This window comes from Lepidochelys kempii, chromosome 2, assembly GCF_965140265.1.
Source record: "Lepidochelys kempii isolate rLepKem1 chromosome 2, rLepKem1.hap2, whole genome shotgun sequence".
In the NCBI taxonomy this organism is placed as follows: domain Eukaryota; kingdom Metazoa; phylum Chordata; order Testudines; family Cheloniidae; genus Lepidochelys; species Lepidochelys kempii.
The window spans coordinates 57,294,838-57,311,035 of NC_133257.1; the positions used below are offsets into that span (position 1 = coordinate 57,294,838).

Consider the following 16,198-nt stretch of genomic DNA (forward strand, 5'->3'; position numbering starts at 1 on the left):
AACATTCTGGCTTGTGTAGGAGATGTGAAAATGGAACACAATCTTCCATCTACTGTCCACTTCAGACACATTATGATAAAATATAAATGTGTAGCTTATTATTATTTAATAAGAACTGTGGAATTCTGTCTGTTTTGCATGATGATGAGCTGCATTATTTGCTTTTTGTGGCATAGTGCTTTATAGTTTTATTGTTTTTAAAGAATTTGACTTATTGGCAGCTATAGGGGTTTTTTATGCCTTGTTTGGAGACATGAAAGAAATGAGAGTGGCTGTGTGAAATACACATTTAAAAGATTGCTTTTTTGGTTGCATCCACATTCGATATCTCAATACAACGGAATCTATGTCACTTCCACTGAATCAGTGGGATGCCTTGATGAGACAAAGGATTCTCTTTTCAGATTTTCCCATTTTTTCTAAAGGGATATAAGAATTCTGTGCCCTTGCAGAAATACTTATTCTTCAAGTTATCTCTCGCTCGCTCTCATTCTTCCCTTTCAGATCCATAGAAATAAACGTTTATTGTTAGTAAAAATGGTTTTAGAGGCAGAATTTTGTAACATCAGTGCCTGTTCACATTAATGAATTTCTTTCAATGGAAGAGGAGTCCTGCATTTTGAAATCTCATGCAAAAATTATTTAAAAATAATTTTTAATTTCTAGGTGCCTCTGGTTTATAAGCATCTTAACAAAAGTAAACTAAGGCAATACGCTCAAATAAACACCAAGCAGGAACCAGACAGGCAACCTTGTTCTTCTCTCTCTCAATTCTTTCCCTCATATTGCCATTGCTAATATCTGTTGGTTCTTTTCCGTAAAACCTTAGTCTATGCTCTGATCATCTCCTGCCTTTACTACTGCAACTTTGTCCTCTCTAGCCTCCTCCCCCCACTTCAGTTCTCACACTTCAACATAACTGCATGCCAGTTTCTTCCAGCACTCCCACACTCATTGATTGTAACCCACTGTGGGTGGTAAGATAGCACAGTTAAAGCCAGGTCCCCTTCTCTCTGCATTAGACAGGTAGCTAAAGATTATCCCATCTGGCATAAGGGACAGGGAGAAGCCATGTCAGGAACAGGAGGAGGCATGTATAGAGTGAATCTGCAGAATTGTCCCTAAGGGACTGTTCCAGATGGTGTAAATTAGACCAGGTCTGTGACTGCTCACATTTGAGACAGGGGCTAATTTAGTCCCTGACTGCCCCCAGGACTCGGGGTGATGGAAAAGTAGTTTAGAACCACTTTTGCCTCTCACCTCAGCTGTGTTAAGCAAGCTGCATGCAGTTGAGAATTTGACCCTTAATCTGCTAAATTCCCCTTTCTAGTCAAACTGCTTCTTGCTCACAACTCTCCATCATACAGTGCATCCTCCTCCTCCTTCGTACTTCACAAAATGACCTCAGCAACTCTTCTAGCTTCCTCTCAACACATCTGGACACATACCACTTCTCTCAGCACAAGTATCCTTCCCTATGGGGAGTAGCAGTTCCTAAATAGTTTTGGGTGTAGGGACTGTAAAGATGTGTTGCCTCCTGCCCTAGCTATTGGGTGTTTTCTCTGCATGGCAGGAGAGACTGAGCAGCTATCCTTAGTATCTGTGATGTGGGTAGTGGGGATTCCTGCCTGGGAGTGTCCAAGGTATTAGCCTTCTTATGGGGACACACTTACAACTTTTAACTGTTTGTAACTGTTGAAGGGACAATTCTGTTGTCTGTGTTCCCCTGCCTCGGTTATAATTTTAGTGCAGGTGGGGCCTTTTCAGAAAAAGCAACTGAAGCTTGCAGTGAGACAAGCATAAAAGAGAAAGTAAGGAGAAAAATATGTAACAAGTTTGAAGGAAACTCAAAAGTGACAGGAAAGTAGTGGGACATAAAACAGGAAGATTCCCAATCAACTATTAGAATAAAACCAAGGTTAGATGAGGAGAATGTGGGGTGGGGTGGGAGGATTGGTAACTTTTAAATAGGGAATGCCTATATTTTGTTTTAAGTATTCAGCTTATATGCCACTCTTTCATCAGTGCATCAGAAGCTCTCTTTCATAATTCGTTTTCCCTTGTTCCCTTCCTTTTTACTTCATCTCGTTCCTTTTTCATCTCCTCCATCCTCTCCTACTTGCTCTATTTTTCTGTGTTTTTTTTAAATAGTATCCAGGCTGGCATGGAGCCATTACTGCCACTTTGAAAAGTGCAGTTTCTGAGTTAGGCATGCATTCAGTTTCTGAATATGCTGAATCAGCTTCTGGAGCTGAATGAAATGAAAAATGAACAGTGAATAGCCAGTGCAAGGAAATTGGCACAACATGAACATTGTATTACCCGTTAACGTAATCTGTAGTTTTTAAAGTATTCAGCTCTTACTGTCCATGATTTTCTGTTGGTCCTGGTGACAGCTCTGAGCCAGTTGGCCTTTGCTCATTGATTATGTAATATTTTATCTTTGCTATCAGAGAAATGGTGAATGGCAATATGCGGTATTAAAATTCCATTTCAGTCCTGTATGCGTATCACGCAATTTGTTATGTGTGCATGATAATATTGTTGTCTACTTGTTACCCAACATCACTTGAAAGATTCCACTCTAAATAATGCCTCATTTGTGTATTCCCTAGCTTTTCCTCATTGGAAAAGTGTGATATAAATTAAATAATAATTCTCTAGTTTTTATATATTCATTTTATTCTGGTATAGCAATTAAATAGTTATCTAATTTTCAGAAAATTGTTTGGTTTGCTTTTAACACAATTCATAGTTAAGGGACATAAACTTTCAGCTTTTTTCCTTTTGGCAAGTGCAGATTGTGCCCATCAAAAATATCAGCCAGATCCTCAGCTGCTGTAAATCAGTTTAGCTCTACTGCAGTAAGTGGAATTACACCTGGATACACCAGCTGGGGTTCTGGCCTGTGCCAACAGTTTTGTGCACACAGTTAACAGCAGACACCAACTATTGGTAGATAGATGTCAAATTACCTGATTTGCCCTTATTAATTGTCTCCCAGATTTGTGAGTGCAAATGATGGAATTAGTTAGATGCCTAAAAGCTAATATTTGATCTCCAGTTCACTGCAAACATAGGAATATGGGTGCAGAGTTTTGAAGGTGCAGATTTGTGACTGGAAAACCAGAAGCCAGTTTTTGAAAACCTGAGACACAGAGTCAGGTCAAGTGGGTACTTACACTGTGGGTAACAAATATTTGAGGGCAGTTTTTGAAATGCATATTCTGTGCAGACTTTGATTATAAAAATACTTAGTGTTTCCTTAATAATTTCTGCATACTCAGGTGATGAGATTTTTTCCAAGCTTCTGAAAATTTGAAGGGTCTTGTGTTGTGTTTTCTACCTATTTTGAAAGCTCAATTAAGGTAATTTTAAATCTCTATATGTTCACATACTTTAGCATCACAATTATGGTTTTTAATTTTTGGCATAGGTATTCCGTTGTGGATTTCCCAGGAGCAGATCAAAATACAGATTTCACAGGCTGGTTATGGTAGAAGAACTAGGAAAAAAAAAACCAGAATTGATAATATACTGGTGATTATAAATTCTTAAAGTTTTAATTTTCAGTCTGGCCTTGAAAGGGGAGCGTAATCTGGGATGAGTAGAGATGATTCATATAGTTCTGTAATTCTGTGTATGTTGTGTAGGGGAAATCAACGTTAGGAAAAGAGAAAACAGTTCTGTGCCATATAAATAAAACTATTGAATGTGAATTACAGGGAATTACCTTTCCACTCAGTAATGGATGAGCAAGGCTATATGTGAAATATAGTGCAGTGTCTTCCTCGCTTTACTGTAAAAATGATATTGTAGAAATAGAGAGATCACCCAGAAGAGGACAACCAGATTGATGCCAGAGTTAGTGGATTTTAATTCTCTAATGAAGTTAAACAGAATAGGTCTGTATTTGGAAAAGAGGGCCCCTTTGCTCCCATGTGTGGGAGTAAACCTGTGGAAATAACCATAAGGAGGGCTGTGAAGAGAGGAATGTGGTTACACTGGATGCTATCCTTCTTTGCTCACATCTGCAAGAGATCCATGTGGCTAACGGGTTGCTTAGAAAAATGGGGCATGGCCACAGAACAGCTGCACTAAGCAACTTGCTCCCCAGAGGAACTTCAAATGTTATGGGGAGAAAATTCTGTTCAGTTAATGTGGCTCTAACTCCCCTGAATGCTCTGTGACACTCTATTCTCGCATTTGTAAGTGTTACAGAATGTAACCGTAGGCTGGGCAGCAAATGTCAGAATGGCTACCAGCTTGGCTATGTGGACACAGGGAAGGAGAGGCTAGAGAGAAGCCTGGAGGGAAAGGCCCTAGCAATGGGCAACTCAGATCTGCAGAATTGATTTCCTATAAGTTTCTGGATTTCCACATGCTTAAGTGGCCCTACCTGCTGGCCACTATCCTTTGTTTCTATATCTAGACATATGGAGTGGGGAAGAGTATACCACTTACCCCTGCTCTTCTGGAGCTGAGTGGTAATAGGGCTTATTTCTTTCTCTTTACGTAGGAGGAAGAGAACATATTAGCCATTAAGATTGAGAGAACATAATTGAGCCATATATATTTTTGATAGGTATAGAGAGGAGAGATGCTAGAATAAGGATGTGAAATACAAGAACAAGGAACCTAAGGAAGAGTTGGACTGTGTTGGCAGAAGTTGTTTACACAGAATTACAATAGGATGAATGATTAAGGGAAGCAAGAAGAAGACATAGCATAAGTAGTTTTTAAAAGGAGTTGGAAAAGTGTCTGGAAGAAATATTGCAGGGATCACTGCTTAGTCAAATGGGGAATAAATCTAAGCAGACTTCCCAATCTCATTGAGCTTCAGATTGCACTTATTTTTTACAATGATAATGTGAAGAAATTTAGCATTTCTGAAACATTTATGCCATTGGAAATCCACAAAAATACAGGTTTCAGAGTAACAGCCATGTTAGTCTATATTCGCAAAAAGAAAAGGAGTACTTGTGGTACCTTAGAGACTAACCAATTTATTTGAGCATAAGCTTCCGTGAGCTACAGCTCACTTCATCGGATGCATACTGTGGAAACTGCAGAAGACATTATATACACAGAGACCATGAAACAATACCTCCTCCCACCCCACTCTCCTGCTGGTAATAGCTTATCTAAAATGATCACTCTCCTTACAATGTGTATGATAATCAAGTTGGGCCATTTCCAGCACAAATCCAGGTTTTCTCACCCTCTGCCCCCCCACCCCCACACACAAACTCACTCTCCTGCTGGTAATAGCCCATCCAAAGTGACCACTCTCTTTACAATGTGTATGATAATCAAGGTGGGCCGTTTCCAGCACAAATGGCCCACCTTGATTATCATACACATTGTAAAGAGAGTGGTCACTTTGGATGGGCTATTACCAGCAGGAGAGTGAGTTTGTGTGTGTGTGTGTGGTGGGGGGGGGGGGGGTGAGAACCTGGATTTGTGCTGGAAATGGCCCAACTTGATTATCATACACATTGTAAGGAGAGTGATCATTTTAGATAAGCTATTACCAGCAGGAGAGTGGGGTGGGAGGAGGTATTGTTTCATGGTCTCTGTGTATATAATGTCTTCTGCAGTTTCCACAGTATGCATCCGATGAAGTGAGCTGTAGCTCACGAAAGCTTATACTCAAATAAATTGGTTAGTCTCTAAGGTGCCACAAGTACTCCTTTTTCTTTTTACAAAAATACAGGAAATGCAAAATGTATTATGCTGTAATATCAACATATACTAATACTTTATTTGTTTTTGTGTATGTGGATTTGATGGCCAAAAAGGAAGAGGCCCCAAGGGCTCTTCAGTATGCAATTAATATTTTGGCCAGAAGAGCACCAGATTGTTTCAGTATGCTTATATGTTATGACATCATATTCCAGTAAAATTATAATGAACAGAAATTTTGTTTGTCTCTGTGGCAAACCAAAATGAGTTTTTTGTAATTGTCAACAGACCTTGGTGATTTATTTAGTTATGCTGGCGCCCGCTCACACCAACTTAGTTAAGAGTCTGTCAGCATTTCTATTATGAACCCCTATTTTCAGGGTTTATAACTAGCTGTAAACATTTGTTCATTGCTGAAACTTGGCATACGGGGTCACAGCTAAGGAGCAAATTTCCAATATCAGGTTGTCCATTCTTAAGTGATACCAGTGGAGTCAGCTACAAAGTAGCCTTCTCTTCTGGGGAGGGCCTTTCTGATTCTATTAAACTTACAGAGAATAAAGAAAATCTGCTTTTCAGTATGTTATCTGCAGTTTCGTGCCCTGATGGGCTGGTAGGACTTACCAAATCTATTAGAACAGTAGTAGTCAAATGTTTTTAGGTTGCAGTCCACTTAAACTAGAGATTGTCTCACGGATACCGAACCTCTCATTTCCTTGTATCATAAGCACACTCCTTTTGGTTCTTAATTATTCATAAAGGTAATATTAGGATAGCATCAAGGAGACAAAGATGAAAATAACTTGATTTAATATGTGGCTGCTTGGTGAAGTGCTTTCATTCTGTTTCTATCATATTTATGTCTTCTCAGTGCATATAGAACTTGTTTTCAGTGCTGAATCTCCCAGTGTTATCAGAAGCCGCTGATGTTCTCTGCGGGTCACTTTGTAATTTGGTTCTGTGTCATACACTTTGTGTTTGGAAATCTGATTAGGGATGAATTTTCACGGAAGAAAAACTTGACTAAGGGAATAGGAAGCAGCCATGCAGAACACAGATAGGTGCTTATTCTTTTAAGTTTAGCTAGTTGAAAAAGCCTCCAGAAACCCAAAAAATCTGGATTTGAAGTCTAATATGTAGTGTTGCTGTAGAGATGTATAGTTTTAGTCTCCTGGTTTTAGAGAGACAAGGTGGGTGAGGTAATATCTTTTACTGGACCAGCTTCTGTTGGTGAGAGAGACCAGTTTTCAAGCTTATACAGAGCTCTTCTGCAGGTCTGGGAAATGTACTCAGAGAGTATGTCTACACAGCAATTAAACACCTGTGGCTGGCTCATATCAGCTGACTCAGACTTGTGGTGCTTGGGCTACGGGACTGTAAAATTGTGCTGTAGACGGTTGGGGTTGGGCTCGGGCTCGGGCTCCAGCCTGAGCCCTGGGAACCTCCCACTTTGGACATATGAGCCAGCCTGAGTCAGCTGACATGGCCTAGCCACAGGTGTTTAATTGTTGAGTAGACATACCCAGAACGTCCCAGCTAAATACAAAGTAGAACAAATTGTTTAGCATAACACCTGTCCAGTCATAAGGGGGAAAACAAAAAAGAGGGGAGTTGGGAATTAAGTGGATTATAGATTGTTGTAATAAGCCATGAATCCAGTGTGTCTATTCAGGCAATGATTTTTAGTATCCAGAAAAGTTCTGAATTTAAGCCCACAGCATGGGCGGCAGGTGAACGCGTCGTTGCGGGAGGTTAGCCTCTGGCCCCTCCCACTCTGGCTGAGGCCCTGCCCCTCCCTTTCCATGCTCCCTCCCCCGCTGGAGATCAGAGCACATCTCTCCTCCCCCACAGCTGCCGGACCCCCAGTGCGCCCCCAGCCCTAACGCACCGGGCAGGTGGTGTGGTCCCAGCGGAGGGGTGGCGAGGCGGTCTCAGCCCCGGGCCTTATGCACACCAGCCCCAGCCTGCCTGCCTCTCAGCCACAGAAGAGCGAGAAGGGAACTAGAAGCAGGCAGGAGGGGGCTTGAAGGTGGAGCATGGGTGGGGCCACGCCAGGCTGTTTGGGGAGGTACCACCTTCCCCTGCCTATGCTACTTGCTGCCCATAGCTCCCTGGCTCATCTTTTGAAAGTGTTGTGCAGGTTTCCTTTGAGGATGAGGTCTGAGAGGCCAGGTATAGAGCAGTCGCATTGTGAAAAGTGGTCACCCACAGGTGATATGGGTTTTTTGTCTTTTATCATTTTTCTGTATGAATTCATTTGAGAGCATAGTGACTACCCTTCCCACCCTCCTGTGACTGGAGAGGTGTTGACAGGCCAATTCATCTTGAATGGTCCCTTGAACTATGTGTTAACTACTTATGCTAAACAATCTGTTCCACCTTGTATTTAGCTGAAACTCTGAGTACATTTCCTAGACCTGAAGAAGATCTCTCTCTTGCCAACAGAAGATATTATCTCACCCACCTTGTCTTTTGAAATCTAATAGGAAGTGTTACTGTCTGAAGACTGGTTTCAGAGTAGCAGCCATGTTAGTCTGTATTCAGAAAAAGAAAAGGAGTACTTGTGGCACCTTAGAGACTAACCAATTTATTTGAGCATAAGCTTTCGTGAGCTACAGTTCACTTCATCGGATGCTTTCAATGGAAAATACAGTGGGGAGATTTATATACATAGTGAACATGAAACAATGGGTGTTACCATACACACTGTAAGGAGAGTGATCACTTAAGGTGAGCTATTACCAGCAGGAGAGCGGGGGTGGGGGGGAGAGAAACCTTTTGTAGTGATAATCAAGGTGGGCCATTTCCAGCAGTTGACAAGAATGTCTGAGGAACAGTGGGGGGAGAGCGGGGAATAAACATGGGGAAATAGTTTTACTTTGTGTAATGACCCATCCACTGTATTCAAGCCTAAGTTAATTGTATCCAGTTTGCAAATTAATTCCAATTCAGCAGTCTCTCATTGGAGTCTGTTTTTGAAGTTTTTTTTGTTGAAGAATTGCCACTTTTAGGTCTGTATTCAAGTGACCAAACAGATTGAAGTGTTCTCCAACTGGTTTTTGAATGTTCTAATTCTTGACATCAGATTTGTGTCCATTTATTCTTTTACGTAGAGACTGTCCAGTTTGACCAATGTACATGGCAGAGTGGCATTGCTGGCACATTGGTAGATGTGCAGGTGAACGAGCCTCTGATGGTGTGGCTGATGGGATTAGGCCCTATGATGGTGTCCCCTGAATAGATATGTGGGCACAGTTGGCAACGGGTTTTGTTGCAAGGATAGGTTCCTGGGTTAGTGGTTCTGTTGTGTGGTGTGTGGTTGCTGGTGAGTATCTGCTTCAGTTTGGGGGGCTGTCTGTAAGCAAGGACTGGCCTGTTTCCCAAGATCTGTGAGAGTGATGGGTCGTCCTTCAGGATAGGTTGTAGATCCTTGATGATGCGTTGGAGAGGTTTTAGTTGGGGGCTGAAGGTAATGGCCCACCTTGATTATCACTACAAAAGTTTTTTTCCCCTCCGTTCTCCTGCTGGTAATAGCTCACCTTAAGTGATCACTCTCCTTACAGTGTGTATGGTAACACCCATTGTTTCATGTTCTCTGTGTATATAAATCTCCCCACTGTATTTTCCACTGAATGCATCCGATGAAGTGAGCTGTAGCTCACGAAAGCTTATGCTCAAATAAATTCGTTAGTTTCTAAGGTGCCATAAGTCCTCCTTTTCTTTTTGTCTGAAGACTGACTGCTTCACCACTGTGACAGAAGCAGATCCATGGAGTGCCTGGGAGTACTCCATGGAGCACAGCTTGAGAACAGAAAATATACACCTGTTAAAAGAAAAGGAGTACTTGTGGCACCTTAGAGACTAACCAATTTATTTGAGCATGAGCTTTCGTGAGCTACAGCTCACTTCATCGGATGCATACCGTGGAAACTGCAGAAGACCTGTCAATACACCTGTTAGTTATCGTTGTGGTGATGCAAAAACCCCCAAATCATTGTACTGGCAGTTGATGTTTTTCTGTCCTTCATAACAAGATTATTCAGACTTGAAGTGCAGGGGAATCTTTCTCCTTTGTGAACAGAGTGGAGAGCCACAACATCTTTCGGCACAACTTCTTAATGTTACTTTGTGCCATTGGCTTTGTGATTCTGTTTGTAATGCAGCACCATCACATGTTAAAGACAATATAAACATCACAGTGCACCTTAAGGCTGTTGTGTCATGATTATTTTAAGACTCTTGGTGACTCTGACACAATTTGTCCTCCTCCCCTGTCTTTCTCTCTTCCTCCATCTTGCCTGCTTGCTGGAAATTTGGAGTGTTTCTCCTCTCTCTCTACTCACCCTTTTCTAGGCTGTGTAGAGGCCTGGCAGCTTTAATCCAGTTCTTTAGGGTTTCATGTGCTGCTTGACATGTTTCTGGCAGTGTTCATGTTATCAGTGCTCTGCTCATTCTGCTTGAGACCAAGCAGAGTAAGAGGATATTAATCAAAACCATGTAAAAATTAATCACTTTGCCAATGCTAAAGAGCTGCACGAGGCTCTTGAGCCCCAGGCTGAATATCAATTTTCTCCATTATCTCATAAATAGCTCCCTAAACACACCATTTTTTTTTTAAAGGGCATTTTGTGGGACCTGAGTCTACAAAGCGAACTAAGGATCATATGCGCCCCACTGTTGTGTGGCATGTAGGGGAGTGAAATCATTTTAATTGTGCATAAAAGGGGTCATGGAAGAGTATGTGATCTGTAAGGCAGCTGTGTGGTATGTTTTTCTGCCACACTAACTCCTTGTTTGAAGGGAAGTGTGGGAGACAAAGGGTATTGCCCAGCAGTGGGGTGAGGAGTCAGGAAACTACTGCTCTGAATTGCATGTTCCCCTTATGTTGAACTGTACATCATTCAAACACCATTAAACCAATCACATGGGCAGATCCACTGCCAGAAACACTATACCAACTGTGAGGGAGGTTTGTGGGGTATTGCCTTATTTTTTCCACTGGTCATTGGCAATTCTCATAGATGCACACTTTGGATAGGTAAGATGCAGTATGTTAGGTTACATTATTTTTTTAAATATTTCCTAAAAACAATATTATCTACTGAATAAAATAAATTGAACAACAGAAAATTGTTCATGTAATATCGAACAGGTAGTTGTAGTATTTTTTGTGTCTAAGATTTTACTTGTCCTGTCTCATTTCTTTTTTAAAAATATAGAATGATCATTTTAATAATAATTGATTACGGATATCATTGGTTCCCCTCCCCACCCCCCCCAAAAAAGTTTAGTTGGGCTAGTATGTGAGGGAGTTCCAATCCATGAGGAAAAATAAGACAAAATATTAAACGAACAATAGCAGTACTAAACCCTAATAGGTCCCAACACCTACGTGAAAGTGTAAATCATGCATCGGAGAAAACAGGCACCTTCTGACAACAATAAAAATAAATTAGCATTCCCCAAAGTGTACTACAATTGGAGATGAGCCTGAGATGTAAAATGTTGGGCATATTTGGATCTAGTGTTTTGGTTCTGCACATTATAGATATATTAGAACTAACCACAAAGCTCAGGAAGATTGAGATTTGGGTGTTGGTTCAGACACATCTGTACTTGCAGTCCACTACCTCAAAGAGAGACTTCAACCAACCTTTTGTTTAATTATCATAGAGAAATCCAAAAATCTTGAGACAGATAGAATCATCATCTTGATAAGTCAGTATAGACGGAGATTAAAAAAAAAGGGAGAACATATCTTAATAAGGGTTGGCTATAATTCTCACATGGCTATTAGGTTACTGTGTATTTTAAGAGAGATAAGAGAAGGGAAAAAAAGAAAGTAGTTCATCCTGGTTTTGAATTACATTCACTTTGTTGTGATGTGCCTGTGTTGTGGCCAAACTATTTCACCTTCTCAGTCAACTATTTAAAGGTGTCGTATACTCAGCACATAAATCAATTCTGATATGTTAATCTTTTCATGAAAGGAATGTTCAGAGTTTTAGAAGAAGACTAAGAGCTGTTTAATTCTCTTCATCTAATGTCCTGAATCACTGGACTCAACAGAACTTTTCCCTATCTCTAGCCTCATTCCTGTAGAGCCTGCAGATCTATTCCTCCATTTAGCTATCTGTGTTCTTATACTGGCACTTATCTCTGTACTATCTGAACACCAACAGTAATCTTTTTCCTTCTCAGCTCTGAATATAGAAGTGTGAATAAAGGTACAACAGTGGGAAAGTTTGGGATACGATACATACTAGAACATTTCATTTACTTCATCTTCGTTTTCCCGCAATATCTTCTCAAACACATCCATATACACCCACAAACAAACACTGTGAACCAAGTAAGCTAATTCTCCTACAGGCTGAACAGGAAGAAAGAGAGAGTGCTTATTATTTCTAGCTTTAGTACATGGGAAGCACTCAGATACTACGGTAATGGAGTAGAGGTTCTTCCCACCCTCTGCAAGAAACTCTGATCTTGAGCTCCAAAAAGAGGTTCCCTGTCCAAATCCCAACCTCTTCATGCCTCCTTACCTATGACCTGTTCCTTCACTTCTTAGATTTCTTCACCTTCTCTGTGATCTCCGTACCAAGCAGACTCAGTGTCAATGGTCCCTTCCCAAGTTTTCTTTTCCAGCCTTCCAGCTCTCTCTATAACTTCTCCAATACCTGCAGCTACCCATGCACCTTCCAGGGCCCCTATTGGATACACCCAATTATTCTGCTCCTTCCATATCTCTACCTTTGTGAAGGAAGGGAGCTACTTTTATGTAGCCCACCACACCTTGCACTGGAGTCTCCAACTCTCATCAGCCCAGACTACTACTGCTCCCAGCATTTCTCTGGGCTGAAGCCGGAAACAGGGCAGTATGGGGCATGTGACCTGCCTTAAGGGGACAGTACACCTTGTCACAGGTCCATTTAAGTATTTAGTTAAAGTTATAGATAATACTTGTTTGAATTGCAAACAGGATTGTTGGTGGGCTGGCTGAGAAATGCATAATATATTTTCTCATATATCCTTTACTGTGACCAAAAACGTGTATTGTCCATTTTAGTTATTACTGTACTGTAAATAAAAATCACATGCTATTTTCATAAATTGTATTGCGTGTTTTAACCCATAACAAGGAATGAACTTGTTCTTTATTACTTCATAGGTATCACTGCCCAGTGCCTAAGATTTTTTATGTCCAATTGACTGTTGGTAACAGTGAGTTTTTTGGTGAAGGAAAGACTCGTCAAGCTGCTAGACACAATGCTGCGATGAAGGCTCTTCAAGCTCTCCAGAATGAACCTATCCCAGAAAAATTACCTCAGGTTTGTGATTTAAAAACTTACTGAGCCTCGTTGTCAAACTTTGGTACTCAAATCCCACATTTGGATGCTTATGTCATTAAAAGGTTGTGGAAAAACACAGCTTAGTGGATTTTTTCCAGAATTCTCATTCTCATTCTCATTCTCTCTCTCTCTCTCTCTCTCTCTCTCTCACAGAAGTGTTTACATGCACAGAACATATTTTACTTTTTTTAAAAAATACTAGAAACAGGATGTAATTTCAATCTGAATGAAAACTGTTTTAAAATAACAGGTTAAAAAGCAAGTGATGAGAATAGGAAGGTTCTTGTTATACCTATGATGAAACACTAATAAAGTTTTAAAGTCTAGAAGCTGAGAGGAGAAGGGGAATAAGTGTAGTCATTGGTGTTTGGAGAGAGAGAGATAGCTAGTGGGTGGATTCAATTGTGGGCTTGGTTTCCCTAGAATCCACAAACTTCTGGGAAATGGACTCTGGTAACATGGTTCTATTAAGCTTACTCTCACAGCTTATTTTTCAGTTTTCAATTTTCATAGTATTGAATTCAATAGCTGGTTGTTTTTCCTAATAACCATAGTAAATGTGGTAGCAGCTGATCAATTTAGAAAGCAGGTGATTATTGTCAAAAGTCAGTTTATCTAGCTCCACGTGCCTATTGCTGAAGGAAGTGGTAAGGAACAAACTATTGAATAGACTTAAGTTGTGACAACGTATAATTCTTCTAAGGTAAAATGGAAAGATTGTCAAGAGTTGTTAAGAAGCAAAATAGAAAGCTTTGTGGTCATCCCCAAAAGTGCATCAAATACCTATTTAATCCATGACCTCTGAGAATGAATTATTATTAATAAATGTACATAGTGCCATGAATGTGTTCTACAGACTATGAAAAAGACTGGTCCCTGTCCCAAGAAGTTAATAATGTATTCTGATATTTTTCAGAATAAAAGCCAAATGGTGATGTGTATTTTTGAAGTGAATGTTTGTGCATGAGGAACCTCACTGAGATCACCGACTCACTTTAAATAGGCTATCGAACAGCTGTCAGATGGTTTTAGGCTTTCAGCCTGTTAGTCCCTGCATGGTTCATTAGCTTTCTTCAGTGTTGCATTTGTAAGGATCAGTATTTGCGTTGCTTTAGAAATGAAAATATTCCAACACATTTTAAAAAAATATTTAAGCAAAATAAATAATTAGAACTGTCTCACAGGTAGCTTTGCAAATGAAAAGGTTTATAACAACTAACTTACCAAGTGACTTGAGCCAGAACACACATACTTGGAAGACACTAAAATGCCCTCAGTGCACTCCCTTTTGGACAATACCTATTGAGATCCTGTGCAGAGCAATAATCTAAAAAAAATAACTAAAAATACCTGGAGTTTTTTTTGTTTTAAGCTACCATTTAAATGTGAAATAATTCTGTTTATTAAAAAGAACAATTATGCAACTTTTATTCCTCTTTCTCTTCCCAAACTATACCTTAATAGTCATCATTGTGGGTGAGAGAAAATTTTACTAACCCTCGTTAGTTATGCCATCATTCCTTTTCTGGATCAGGAAGAATATTATTTACTTCAAGTCGTTCAAGAGGATTGGTTAGGAGTCTTTAAAAAAGAGAATTTAAGAGAATTTAAAAGATCGTAGGAAAATATCACTTCAGTTATGTTTTCCGAAGGCCTGGATGCGGTCTTAAAAAACCCAAGCTGTGAAGTTTGACTAGAGAGACATACTTTTTAGTTCTATACTGTGTTTGTTTTTTAGTATTATATTTTTTCAGGAAGGGTCCTTGAATTCAAGATGTCCATTAATGAGGACAGGAAAATGTTGCTTATTCTTCACTTGCCAGCGATTATATTTGTTAACATCATTTAGTTTCTGATGTCCCACAAAGTAAACTGCTATCATCCAAGTATATATACTAATTAGTAGTTGTGGGAAATAAATTATATGGGTAGTTCTGTTTAGATGCTCATTTCTTCATAGTCTATGTATGTGAAACTGGAAAAGTTATTTATTTACCCAACAAAAGCAATAGGATCTCAGATTAAACTGTATGTCCCAGTCACAAGAATATAACAGCATCATTTTATCAGGTCCCTCAGGATATCCAGGCTTCCAAAGGATAAGCTGTGGTTGTACAAATCTGAGATTCTTAACTGCAACTTCTGTTGGGCTGTCCACATTGTTCTGTGTCTTTCCAGATCTAACTTAGTAAGGGAAACCTCATCATTTTCTTACCACAAAGCAGACATTTAAAGTTCTCCAACTCTCCAGTTAGACAGGAAGGAATGCATTTTCAGAAGGGCAGCTTCCCTTTTGGGGATGCAGTTTGAACTCACAATAGACCTGTGAGCACAAATCAGGTAGTTAGAGGTACAGCTACATAGATTTGAACCTGCATTTTACTTTTGCAGCGCAATGAACAGGGAGGCCAGGCCTTGGATTGATTGAATATATACCCCAACTATCTTCAGCAGTCAAGAGGTTTGGAAAAAAATAACTTTTTCCCCACGAGAGTTCAGGGAACTTTGATGTAAAATGAAACTGAGTGTCCATTAGTGAAGTATCTAAAATCTAAGAGAGAAAGGGTGGTCTAATGGTTAGGGCACTAGCCTAGGACTTGGGAGACCTGGAGTCAGGTCCCTTCTCTGCCACAGACTTCCTGTGGACTTCTGGTACATCACTTAGCCTCTCTGTACATCAATACCCCATCTTTAAATGAGGCTAAATGGTACTTCTTTAGCTCATATGGGGTGTTGGGAGGATAATACATTAAAGACTGTGGTGATCAGATACTATGGAAATGGGCACCATAAACTTACTCAGATAGATAGAACTTGACCATTGGGAGTCCTGTGCAGTTGTGCTGAAGGAGCTGTGCTCAAGAACGAAAATGGGAATGTTATTTCATAATGTGAAGACAAATCTGTCAGCTGCATAAGTAGCATCTGGAAGGGCTTGTACAAGGACCTCAAGTTCTAAAATGAATTTTTGCTCATTTTAACTTGTTTTATTATAAGCAAAAATTATTTTCCTCTGCCATTATGTTTCTTTTCCATCTGAGAGCTGAATTTCTGCAGCCATGTGAGTGATAAAACATCTCCCTTCACAACTAACAGTGATACTTCTTAGGTTTGGTGTAATTTATATACCTGGAGACTTCTTGCATCATCCTCACAGTATG

At 40.0% G+C, this 16,198-nt stretch overlaps 1 protein-coding gene across 21 annotated transcripts in view; it reads left to right on the forward strand.

Moving 5' to 3' along the window:
• Positions 1 to 16,198, forward strand: part of STAU2 (staufen double-stranded RNA binding protein 2) — a 224,954-nt gene that overhangs the window by 45,464 nt on the left and 163,292 nt on the right. For all 21 annotated transcript variants that reach the window (XR_012157166.1, XM_073330822.1, XM_073330823.1 and 18 more), the window contains one exon: positions 12,857 to 13,016. Coding sequence is in view for 20 of the 21 variants with exons in the window: in XM_073330822.1 (XP_073186923.1) it covers positions 12,857 to 13,016 (160 nt within the window). In the remaining variant the exon portion in view is untranslated. The remainder of the gene's footprint in view (positions 1 to 12,856; positions 13,017 to 16,198) is intronic.